At 35.6% G+C, this 13293-nt stretch overlaps 1 protein-coding gene across 1 annotated transcript in view; it reads left to right on the top strand.

The window, feature by feature from the left end:
* Positions 1 to 308: 308 nt before the first annotated feature.
* SHANK2 (SH3 and multiple ankyrin repeat domains 2) overlaps positions 309 to 13293 on the top strand; it is a gene marked incomplete at its 5' end in the record, with an annotated part of 39313 nt that continues 26328 nt past the window's right edge. Inside the window, 4 exons of the mRNA XM_029085430.1 lie at positions 309 to 444; positions 3253 to 3333; positions 3700 to 3708; positions 6495 to 6515. Of these exons, the coding sequence (XP_028941263.1) occupies positions 309 to 444; positions 3253 to 3333; positions 3700 to 3708; positions 6495 to 6515 (247 nt within the window). The remainder of the gene's footprint in view (positions 445 to 3252; positions 3334 to 3699; positions 3709 to 6494; positions 6516 to 13293) is intronic.

Below are 13293 nucleotides of genomic sequence, written 5' to 3'. Positions count from 1 at the left end.
ATGAAATACACTAATTGTTGGAAATAAAATATGTAAAGAGAAAGATTTGGTTGAACTTATTAACTTTTTTTTTTTCAAAAAAACAACCCTGGTAATTAGAAGGAAATTAGTTGCATATTTCACGATGAGCTAGCTTTGTTTTCCTGTTATCGTGTCAGCTATACACTGTTTCATAAATATGTATTTTTATTAAAATACAGTAATTAGAAATTCTATATCTTCCTGTTATTTCCACCTTCTCTTTTTAAAACTGAAAGAACATAATTTTTCTGCATTTTGACCTAAAAGACTATTTTCTTTCTTTGCAGGTTAATAATGAGAATGTAGTGAAAGTTGGCCACAGGCAGGTGGTGAACATGATTCGACAAGGGGGCAATCACCTCGTTCTTAAGGTTGTCACAGTAACCAGGAATCTTGATCCAGATGACACCGCTAGAAAGAAAGGTACATTTTTCTCTTTTTCTAATGGGGTCCTTTTAGTCTTGCTCCACAGAAAATAGAGTATGGGTACAAAATGACTGTTTTATAAATTCTGATTTATAGATTTCACTTTTAAAGTTTGAAATACTCTAATTTATTTATTTCTGTTGACTTACGTATTAATATATGACAAAAAAGGTAGTATTCTCTTGTCATGCTTGCCTGAAATTTCACCTTTATGGATCTTTATACATTTATGGTTTGAAGATCTTGTAGTAAAATTTCTTGCAGCAGTGAACAGAAAAAGCACAAAAACCAGATTATCCTTTATTACTGAATTCCAAATGTACTTGAGATGAGGTTAATTTAACTCCTTTTGAAATCATTGAGAACTTAATGATTTTGCAAAACCTAAGTTTCAGAAAGGACCTCTGTAAGAATAAGAAAAGTAAGCAATATGTTTAGACTGAAGTTCTGTTAGAAAAAAGAATACATTTTAATGGGAAAATTCCTTGAGATTAATTCAAAGTAGAGAGGTTGTTCCAGCCAGGGAAAATCCCTCCTCCTCCCATAAGTAGAAAACATGCACAGCTTCTTTTTCTACTACTTGTCTGCTAGCAAAAAAGTGGCTACTCCAAGAGAGGTTAGTATAGCACCATGTGCCACAAAGACTTTGGGACATAATTGTCTGAGTATAAACAGGAAAAGCTTTTTCCAGTTTAAAAGCCAATGTTGGTTGTTTTTTTTTTTTAATATTAACTTTTATTAAGATTATGGGTTATCTTATATCATAAGATTGGACTATTCCCTTAAAAATTTCAATGTGTTTCCCACCCACCTACCCAGAAAAACACCATCAAAACTTCACCAAAAAAAAAAAAAAAAAAAAAAGACAGAAAAAAAATGGATATTTCACTATTTCCTTCACCTTAAATACCCCTGAGCTTGCTTGAGTTAAAGCTACTCGGGGAAGTCATTAGGCTCTCATAATTACTATTAAGCAGAAAAGATTGCTGCTGCTAAGTAGTGTTCAATACAGCAGCACCACATTTTTGAAATTCCTGTTCCTCCCACCAGTTTCTTGAATTGTCACTCGCAACCGCCTGGCTCTTCAACACCAGAGTGGGCTGGAAGCTGGCACCCGAGGGCTCTCTCTTTGTCCATGAGTACAACTTTCTGTCTACACTGTGAAAGTTCTTGACATCTACTGCTTTTAAAAATAAATAAATAAATAGATAGAAAAGCACCTTGGGGGAAAAAAAAGAAATAGTAAATAAGGTCCAAACATGGTCCTGCATTTTTTTTAGAATGACAGAATTACTATTCACACATTTTAAACAAACTTTTCACCTCTGCCTTTTGGGATGTGTCATATTGGCCTTAAACAGAAGTGCTGTTGCATACAACCCCAAGGGAAGCTGCTGCTACAGAGACAAACCCAGGTCTTTGCCATCGTTCCAGAGTCTTCTATGGATAATGTATCATTTGCCAAGAACATTCACTTTTGAATCTTGTCCCTTTTTGATGCAAGTTGGTAACCTTTCATGTTACCTGGACGTTGCTGTTGTACCTTGGGAATTGTGTGGAAGGATTTTCTTGACATCAGTCTCCTTTATGGTGAGACCAGTGTCAGATACTCAGCCTCGTTTAACGATCCAGTATTTTGTGCAGTTTCCTTCAGAAATTTGTTGTCACTTCTCTTGTTAGGCAAGGGCAAACCTCAGACTGAAATTAGTCTGTGCAATACTTAGTCAGCCTCATATTTAGGCACTGAACCTGAGCTATATTTTTGCTTTCTTGTGACACAATGTCATTCAAGCCTCTAAGAAGATGATGGAGCTTAACAGGGAAAGGATGACGCTGACATAGTGGATATAGGGGATATGGGAAGAACGTTGTCTACTTCTTTCCTCCATCCCTCTTTCTTGCCCTCACCTGCTTTGCCACCTTTGTCAGAATGGTGTAGCCGGATGTATAGTATTGACCAAAACACTTAAGAATCCTTAATTTTTCCTGGTGTCCAAGAGCCATTTCTGTTTACTGGAAATCTCCAACTTCCCTACCAACATTGGCATAGTTTTTTCTGATGTTACACTCCTTTCTGACCATCAGAAACCTTGGTTATCAGGATAATAAAACACAGGATTTATTGCTGGATTTTAGTTTCTGTGCTAGATGATTGCCTTCATATTTTCAGATCTTATTTATTCTGGGGATCACCTGTTTTCCCTAGTCTCACTGCAACTATTAAGATAAATTTGAATCTTCTTTCTTGTATTTCTCAGACTTAACAGTTTCTTCAAAAGTGAAATTAATTTGACAGATATCAGCTGGAGTCCCGGAGATTTTTATCTATGTACATAGAATCATAGAATTATCAAATGGTTTGGGTTGGAAGGGACCTTGAAGCTCATCCAGTTCCAACCCCCCTGCCATCAGCAGGGACACCTTCCACTAGACCAGGTTGCTCAGAGCCTCATCCAATTACAGAACATTTTTTAGAAGGAAAGGCACAACTGCTGTGAGACACTTTCTCTAGAAAGTCTTTTTCCTACTGAAAAATAGAAGTGCACAGTTATTTAGCTTTAAATATTTCTATGTATCCTGTTACAAAAGAGCTTGCTGACGTGTCAAACAACCTACGCTGAAAGTAGAAACAGTATAGAAACTCAGTACATGAAAAGCATCTGAGGGTTTTTTCCTCCACATGTATGTATTTAGTATTACTTTATTTGATTACCTGATTTTAAATAAATGTTAAGTCATGTGTGTGAATATAATATTTGAGATGCATATTTACTTACACTGTGTATCCTTCTGTTTAATGCAAAGCCCCACCACCTCCTAAGCGAGCTCCAACCACTGCACTGACCTTGCGGTCTAAGTCAATGACCTCAGAGCTTGAAGAGCTTGGTAAGAAAGTGTTTTTTGACAAGCATGCTGGCATAATAGAAATGTAAAGAAAAAGAAATTATATATATATGTATATACGTTAAATTGACTAAAAGGAACTGCACTGTGTACAGTATATAGAACAGAAAAGGTTTTAAGAATGCTGCATCTTTGGAGAGTTCAAATATGCATGATTCGCATGAATAATTTTTGTTTAAACTTGTGCCTTTACTGCTATGCAAGAGAATGTTGATATATTTTATGCATCATCAAAGTTTGGCACATCTACTAAAAAGTAATGCCGTATCATATTTTGTTAGCTTTGCTTTCTAAATTTTCAGTTCATCTAATATTGTTTTATTTTGAATTTCTGTGGCCTCTCATTAGTGGATAAAGGTAAGCTGCCAGAAGCTGTTGTTAAAAAGCTGACAGTGTTAAAGCAGCTTCAACTTCAACTTGTTTTTATTAGACTCTGATCTAAAAAAAGTGCATATTTTAATATCACTTTGACTTCCGTGCATGATATAAACTTAATTTTTCTCATCATTGATAATAAAAAAAAAAATTGAGCATTCAGTCTTTTTTTTGCTAATTTTAAGAACTGTGATTATGGATTCCTTTGCTTGATCATCCACATTCTAGGTATGCAGAATTTTGGGGGAATTTTGATTTATTTTATAGAAATGAGGGAGGTCATAGTTCTTTTCTTCCTGTTTTTCATCTGTTAGGTCATTAAAAAGTAGACTTTCTGCAGCTAGGCTAATAGATATGTTATGAATGGACCATATATACCAAGAGAAAAGCACAGTGCCTATTTATATATGGCTGTTACACTAGAACAGTATGTTTAGCAAGTGGTAATTGGGGATAAAACCAAATCATGTCCCTCATTGCAGAGTAATAGAGTCTATCATACAATAAACCCATTTTTCCATATAAGCCCACATTGATTTCAATACTTACATTTTATAATCATTTTTATTTCTGGCATGAACTCATATGAAGACCAACTGGAAGGAATCAAAGCCTTGTGGTCACTTTTTTTTTTTCCCCCTGAAAGTCAATTTTTTCTGGGGCAGATGGACCCTGTCCATCCTTTAGTGAGTCAAGTCACATAGCTTCAGTGGGAGTTCTGACCAACAAAGGGGTGCTGAAGTGCTTACTGTCTTCTCTATGATATAGCAACCAAATGAAGGCCAGAGGGAAACAGTCTGATTATTTAGCTCTCAGAAAAATTGATTTTTCTGTGCCATGAAGTTTAGGAGCCTGAGCAAAGGTTTCAACAGTTTGTGAATGCTCCATAATTTTTCTTCCAGGATTAAAATGTAAAATAATATTTCTGGAGCCACTTTTTGGATTTGGGTGTTTTGATTTGTGTTCCTTTCATGGAGTGCTGAGAAACTGTAAGACTTTGCTGGCTTATCAACACTTCCCAAGGGTCCAGTAATACTTAGGCACCACTTTACGTCTTCATTATCCCCTTCTGCAAATCACTGTCAGACTGAGGGCGTTCTTCTATTTCTCTTACTTGTCAATCTTACATAGTAGATACTGCTCTTAAAGCAGAAAGAAGCAGCACTCTTTTCTAGGGGAAAAGTATTGTAGCTAAGTAGTAAAGAATATTAATAGTAAAGTCACCTCTACAATGCAGACCATCGTATTTTAGCTTTCTCACCCCCCTGTTCAGGTTATAGTACTTGATCTGCTATTTATTCCCAGCAGCTGGCAGAAACCACTGCAACTCTTGTGACTAGCAGCTATGGGACATACTTGAATCTTTAAGCACATTTCCCATCCATATCTTTATCCAGATGGGGCAAATATTACAGTGGCAAGACTTTGCTATTCTGAGGAATAGTCCTGAAGCACATTCCAGAAGTGTATGTCCCCTAATAAAGCTGTACTAATACCAGAGCATGGCAGAAATTTGTCTTCTTCCTAAACGAGACTGTAAATACCAGTTCCATGATACTCTGAACATTTATCACCCTAGAAAATACTATGACTACTGTTATAAATAACATCTGTGGTCTACCTATTTTAATATTTATCCTGTAAAAGGGCTATTATCAGAAGGAACAAGAATTCTTAAATTGCACAACTGAACAAGCTTCCAAAGAGAAAATGTTCTCACTATCATCAGTTAAAAGTTGTCTTCTGACATAAAACACAGATTGTATGTGTGTATTTATATATAATTTATATATCTTTATATGTATATGTGTATATATTGGACATCTGTATCAACTATGAGAACACTCACATTTTTATATCCATTAAACTATCTAATGAATAAGCATTTATTTCATAACATATATGTGCAAACTAAATAAGTACACAGAGATGAACACTGTGGATGTTCTCATCAATATATATGTGTAATCTTTTTTCTGAATTGAAGAAGCTCGTGGTCTCAATAATGTCTCGTGGCAAAGAGTTCCACAGGATAATTATGTGCTGTGTACAAATGTATTTCCTTTTTATTGGTTTTAAATGTGATGATTTTAATTTTATTGACTGTCCCTTGTTATGTAATAGAAGAAAAAGATAAATAGAAATTCCCATTTTTTTTTCCCCTTAGAGTATATGTTTCTGTAAATTCTCCTAGCTAAGCTAAACAACATAATTTAAAAAAATTATACATCTTGCAATCTTTACAGTCACTTCCTTTGCCTGGCTCTGAACTCTACTTATAGTTTTATTGACATATTTTTAGCTACTCTGTTCTCCATAATACTGAGCAGACCATCTCAGTTGTTCTCTTTCAAATGAGTTAATCCAAAATATGGCAGATAACGAGTGCTAATGATTCCTTTCCACTTCAATCTGCAAAGATTTGAAAATGCCCTGTTATTATAGTTTGAAAGCCCTGGTATCAATAAGTTGACCCAATTACTGTTTCTAAAAGAGAATTTAGAAAAAAAAAAAAAAGTACTTGTATCCCTAATATCTGCAGGGGAGCAGTTTCTTATAGTTAAGGTCTAAACCCTGATAAACTGTGCTCTTGCCAAGCTGTTTATCTGCTGTGGTTTGATAGATACATGCATAGTAGAGGCAAGCAGGGAGAGAGTAACGTCTTAGATGGAAGTGTTATGTTGATGCTCAAAATGACAGACAAGGATTTAGCTTATAAAAATTACCTTCAGAATTGATTCACAGTTCATTCCCTTTCTATTTCCAAGCTTCAGTACGGAAGAAGAAGGGTAAGGGGAAGCATTTTGTCTCTTGTTTAACCTGTTTCTCACCTTTCCATAGTGAAGGATAATAACATGACGTAAATGTTGGCATATGGTCCAGTTTATTTTATGGTGTCAAATGTACATTAATTATTGTATATGTTTTTTAGTTATTTAGTTAATAAGTTGCAAACACACTAAGAACTCAAACAGAAGACTACATTTGAAAATATTCCCCACATTTCTTCCTTTTGTCTCCTTTCCTTCATCTTGCCTCTTTTTCCTTCTTTGTATCCAACTCTTTTCCAAACCCTTCCATATCATCTCCTCACGGTTACTGTGCTCACTGGCAACCATAGAGAGTATGTGGCCAGTAACACATCCTCAGTGTAGTCCTACGTTAGTGATTTCGCTTGTCTTTTTAATGGCCAAATGTCACTCCCATAACCACACTGTCTGTCTCAGGAAATAGGGATCTTGACACAACACTAGAACTTTTGACCTGGAGAAATGCTGCTCTGCACAATTTTAAGTTTTCAATATCACATCTTCCACGCTGTCCCGTATGCATGGAGTGCCCTCCCTGAACTGATTCATAAGGCCACTACCTTCTCCTTGAAATCTCTCCCAAAGACCCGCTTCCCCTACAATCCCTATCAAGCAATCATCTAAATAACGATGGCTAGGCAGAGGGGCAGGTAGAAATAGTGGTGCTATTTTAATAGTTTTTATAAATGTAACTGTATATACATGTATACAAAGTTCGTTTGTGTTTAGCTGTATCTTTCCATACTCCTGTATGTCATTTTGCTTTCTTAGATTGTAAGCTCTCCTGAGCAGGGACTGTGTCATTTACACGTTTTCATGGCATCAAGCCCAAGGGAGAGTCTCAAAGCTCCCTGAGCCCCTGGGTGATAGCTGGTGAAACAGTCCTGCTCTTCACCAAAGTTCAGTGTCACGGAAAGGAAAGCTAGGCTGTAGGCAGTGTCTTCTCTCAACAGAGAAGCTTTTGCTTTTTAACATTAAACAGGACAAAATTGGATTATTTTCCACTCTTTATTTTTCTGCTCTTTTCTTGACCTCCTTTCAGGTCGCTAACAGAGGTTCCAGCTAGTGATATTTTCTATTCTCCATTCAGAGATTATGACAATAAACCCCATTGCTACTGGTATTTTTTTCTGAAAAATATATTTTTTCAGCATAGAAAAGATCTGTATATTGTTATTTTAGTGTCTTCTGTCAACAAAAATTCAGTTTTCTGGGTCATAGGTGAGGGAGGCATTAAGATGAAAAGAATGGCTTTTGTGGTTCTGTTTGAGTGGTTTTGTTGGTTGTCTTCTGAGAGGGGTTCTGGTCATTGGTAGGACAGGAGAAGGGAAGGACATAGGCTGTATTTTTTACATTGAGGATAGAAGATATGGTGTTTGTGTGTAAAAAGATAGGGAGTAAAATCTTTAGGTCACAAAAAGGTCACAGAGGGATGGCATGGGCAGTCTTACCGTTTTACGTAGCACAAATTACTAAAATGTAACTGGACTTCATCTGTGCCGCTGACTTTCTGCTTGCAGTAGTTGCCTGACTCAGAGAGAGCATCCAACTTCAAAATGCATGTTTGGAGAGGATGTGTTTTCAATAGTGAAAGTACTTTCTGGATTTTGTGGGATATCTGGGAGGGGGAAAACGCGTTCTTTTTCTCTTTTATGACTTGTAGGTTTTCAAGAACTGTTGAATGAGTAAGTTTTGGCAACATGTAAACTAACAGTTAGTTTCACAGCAGTTTTTTGGAGGCAGTACTTAAATATAATTCTAGGTAATTTGTAGTTAACCCATTAATACTGAAGAATAACCAAAATATCCACACAGCAAATCAAAATGAAGGTTTGAAAATATTCTAAAAATAAAACATGAAAATTTATGAAACTCCCAATGCATCTTTTTCAGTCATAGTTTTCATCATCACTACAGAAAATAGGTATCATTAGAGTTTCAAAATCAATATTTTAAAAGAATAAATTTAACTGCGTTCATAAAAAGTTTATGTGGCTCATGAAAAGCTTGTATTTAAAGGGTTTTTAAGTCAGTCTTTGTTTCAACTTGCTTATTGATAACTTCTTGTGGATGGAGAATTTTAAAATTATATGATTCTTAAGGAACACATCCATAAACTAAGATCTGTAAATGTCTAGATACATGGTTTGAAACTTCCATGTTCCTAAGCATTTTTACTGCCAGGAAATGGGTTTGATTTAGTGAGTAATTTGGGATTTTCAGTGAAAGCTAAAGTGGACAATGTTTAATTTTAAAAACCTAATATAAAAATGTTCAAAGAGAAAGTATGAAATTAAAAATAAAGCAGGCTAAATTTTCATAGTGAAATGGGAATGACAAGAGAAATAATTCTTCTGCATTAATAAATATTATTTTGACAGTGTCACACAAGTGTCAGTTGTGAGCTAGGGGAGTGGCTTGTTCTTAGATTTGATATAGTAATCAATATAAAATAATCCCTTGATATGTGTTGATACTGATCTTCGGGTTTTGATGAGGGCTACAGTGACAAATACAAATGTAGGGTTTTCTTCCATTGAGCAGTTTAGATGCTAGTACCACCTCTCAGATACAGAATAACTGTGGTATCATCGACACAGGATATTCTTACCTGGCATCAAGTCTTAATGGCATTTGGGTAGAAAAATATCAGTTGAAGGCATTCAAAAGAAATATTATTAGCTCTGTCTGCAATAAGCATTCACACTTCATCCCATTCTTGTTGTCCATTGTTTCAAAGGTGGCACATTCTAATGGCATCTGAAACAATGAAATTGCAGAGCAAATATATATAAATGAATGCCAAACAGCGGATTAGCTTACAGTGTTATGTTGTGTTTGAAGAAACCACTCGCAAAGATGTCCGGGTTCAAAATTCATTTTTTTATTTCACTGTGCTGGAGTTGATGATGGAGATTTGTCTGCAGGAAACAATGGAAATACCATCAAAGCAACTTTTACAGCACTCACAACGTCAACTCCTCTGATAGTTTCCAGCATCTGCAGTGCTTCTATGTAGAAAGAAGGTTTTCTGATCTCCACCAGACACTGTATTTCAGAAGATGAGAGCAAAAGGCATCAGGCTTAATGAAGAATTCTTGAAGGGTATCCTTGTAAGTAATTGATTTGCATTACGTATTTGAAATTCTAATGAGATAACAATATAATAATAAGATAAAGGTTGTCATCAGGTTGTCACTTTTCACAAGCATAAAGCAGTGACCCTGGGTGGAATTTGTGAATTATATGTGTGAAAAAATACGAGCCCCATTTTTTGTTGATATAGTAAGGTTACAGGTTTTATTACTCGTAGTATAACTTGTGGGGAGTCCACAGCAGTGTAAGAAGCTATAGGATTAGGACCAGGCCTACAACATATGTGCTTCTAAACACTTTGTAAGAGAAAAGTAATGAAAATGTTTATGTTTCAAGGAGAACAATTCTAACCATATGTTTTCCACTGAAAAAAAAATTTGCTCCTAGCTGGCAATGTGCTGATTAGCAACTTTTGGCACAGAATCTTAAATTAACAGGTAACTCTCAGTACTGAACACTTCTTCAAACCAGGGCTTATGTTGCTTGACTTGGGCAGCTCTAACTAACATTTTGAAAACACTGGGAATCCTAAGCAAAGGTCAGTTGAGGCTCTGTGTGGGTGTTCTTATTTGCACTAGTATTATTTTGAATTTATCAGCTTATTCTTAAGTATGTTGTGCCCTTTCATGATACTTGTTTTTCTTTATTACAGGACAGTAATTGAAAAGGTTTTCACAACCTTTCTGCATCAGCCAAACAAGACAATGGTATAAAAGAAGTTGGGAAAGAAATTGTAAGTGTTAAAGAAAATGTGGGGTTTGTAGCATTTGGAAACAGATGAATTAAATACATTGGCATATGTGAGTGTTGCTTGCTATACTGAGATATTATTAATTGAATATCTAAGCACATATTCAAAATCATGAGTGCTTGAGGAAGAGTAAAAATTGCATGTGTTTCCCAACACAGTACAATTAAGGCAATGGAAAACTTTTTCAACACCTTTAATGTGTTCTCTCTCTTTTTCAGGAGCCAGGGAGATGAAGGACTTATCTCCCTCATCTCAATACTCCCTTTGCTGCCATTTCTCTTTTATTTTTTTCCTTCAAATGTTCATATACCCATGTTAATTAATTTCTAATATAATTAAAAATAAATGGTTTTAGATAATTCATCATAGTTTGTTTGGTTTTTCCCCTCGGTGTGGAAGCGTGAGAGTAAGTGCAAGAACAGAGAAGGCTGCAAGTGTCTTAGGTCCTCCACCTTTCTTTTTGGTTTCTTTTGGTTGATTGTCTTTCTTTTGTGACTAGACCAAATTTTCAAATGCTGTCTCTTAAACAGAACATCAAATTGCCATTTAAATTCCACCTGGCTTGCAGGGTAGGAGTGGGTATTGACTATATTCTCTGCTTTGTTTTTGTTCTTAAACAGAAACCACTGTTAGACAATGACCATTCCTCTTTCAAGGTAGGCTGAATTGTAAGGCTTCAGGATTGCAGGTGTATTTTAAATGCCTGTACAATTATTTCATTAATTGAACATACTGTTAAAGAGCTGGTACTTGAAAATTGTATCTATAGAAAGAATTTGAACATATCAGTTTTCTGCCTTCCTTAAAATTACTTTTGCTGGTGTGATGATAATATGCACGTGACTTAAATGTACTAATGTGAAGGTATTTTCAACCCTAGAAACACAAATAGGACTTTCTTTTGAGAAAGTTTTGATAGTTCTTTATTGTGAACACATACAAATCATTTTCATAAGTCATGTAATGGTATTTATAGATACTCAATGTTAAATGATCAATTTGAGTCACTAAACAGTTTTTGTATTTTACTGATTTATTTTACATAATTTCCCTTTTTTGGATTTTAGTGTACTTTGTAGAGTTTACAGTATCCCAGAGAACATACAAGTATTTTTATTCCATTTTCATAGAAGGAAAGTGTTTCAAATGGCTTATGTTTTTGACTGTATTGCAAAGCACTTTTGTTATTTCCTCATTATGCTAACTGCTGAAGTAATATTCTCTGCCTTTCGTTTGCAGTGTGGTAAATATGTGATTTTGGCATTGTGATTTAAACACAATCCTGCAAATTGTTCATTTGGGGTGGGGCTGGAAGAAGTTAAGTCCAAATTAAAATGTGCTCGTGGTGGCAGATTTATGAGGATTAGCCTAATTGTCTAAATGAAAACTCAAATCATGCCATTTCCGTATATTTTTTAACTATACATTTACATGACAAAAATGTATTCTGAACTTGTTATTTCTTCCCTCTAAATATGATCATAAACAATCCAATTTGAATTTAAATCTTAACCTTTAATATTCTTACTCTGGAGTAATACTTTAGCTAAGGTTAGTCTTTAAATTCTTCGCAGTATGTGGAAGGCCTAGTCATACTTGACCTACTTTTGGTCTTTTAAATTAATTTTTATACAACTATCCCTACTTGAATAGCTAAAAGAAAGACATTAGTTTTCAGTGGGCATACCTCATGTAATGGAAATCCATTTTTAACCATCTGCAAATAGGAGTCACTTGTTTATCCCCAGAGGCACTACAGCTCTAGTCATCAAGTACAATTGCTTCTATGACATACAACATTATCTTATGAACTTCTGCAGTCTGGTCAAGCTTTCTTTTGAAATCAGTAGGTTCTCATCTTTCTGCTACCACCCCATTAGTATTGGAAAGCTGTTCTAGAACTTTGTTCATCCGTTTCTTTGAAAGTTGTCTAGATTCGCATACATACTATTTGCCCAAATTCTCCTTTCCATAGTTCCCCTCACCCACAGCCATTCACCTGGAAGTATTTATCAAGTTACTTCCCGGCTATTCTTTTTGCAAACTAAGCAGGGCAAGGTCTTTTGCATATATATGGGAAGTAACAAAAATCTAAAAAGAATACAATATAAATAAGTGCACCTACTGGTTTTAGATGGTTTGGGTTGTTTTTTTTCAGACATGTAAACTTATAATTATACATGTAATCACTCCTGGTCTTTATACTAAAACCAAACTACTTATAGTTAAAAATTAATCCATAAGATAAATGCAACACCACAACAACATTTTTCTGTAGTTTAAACAGATCTGTAGGTATTTCTACTAAGCACATGTAAAGACTACCCCTTTAGTTTTAGTACTGCTTATGTAACTGATTTTTGCAGATTCTTGACAAGGAAACAAATTTTATTAACTAATGAAAGAAATTCAACTAAACTTGCCAACTCATATTTAGGGAAGGCGATGGAACAAAATATGTGCATATGCAGTACCTGACATTAAGGGCTGTGTGCCTAGACCTGTTGACACCAAGGAAGAATGAATGTCCTGTGTTCCCATCACTTTTCAAAAGGAAACATACATGTGCCAAATATTTGACTGTGGTTGACCGCAGATGCTAGAAAAGGTGGGTGATACTACAGCATATAGGTGCAATTGGCATTGTGTAAAGTTTTGCATAACTGATGGCACCTGGTACAGTTTCTGTCTGTATCTATCTTAGGTATTTACAAGGCATCTATCACCTTGGTACCTAAGCAGTTTGAAAAATGCACCCAGCCCAGGAGGCATGATGCAGATACAGGCAGAGGCCCAGGTCCAGAGCAGCAGAGGCAGGTCCCAGGAAGCTCCCCAACTGTGTTACCGCTGTTGTTGAGCTCCTGGCCCACTTGTTGTGGCCAAGGAACATCTCCACCTACCTGTCAGCAG

Source organism: Antrostomus carolinensis, unplaced genomic scaffold (assembly GCF_000700745.2).
Source record: "Antrostomus carolinensis isolate BGI_N321 unplaced genomic scaffold, ASM70074v2 scaffold13696, whole genome shotgun sequence".
Lineage (NCBI taxonomy): Eukaryota > Metazoa > Chordata > Aves > Caprimulgiformes > Caprimulgidae > Antrostomus > Antrostomus carolinensis.
The sequence above is the reverse complement of the archived record's forward strand: the minus strand, read 5'-3'. Positions and strand labels throughout refer to the sequence as shown.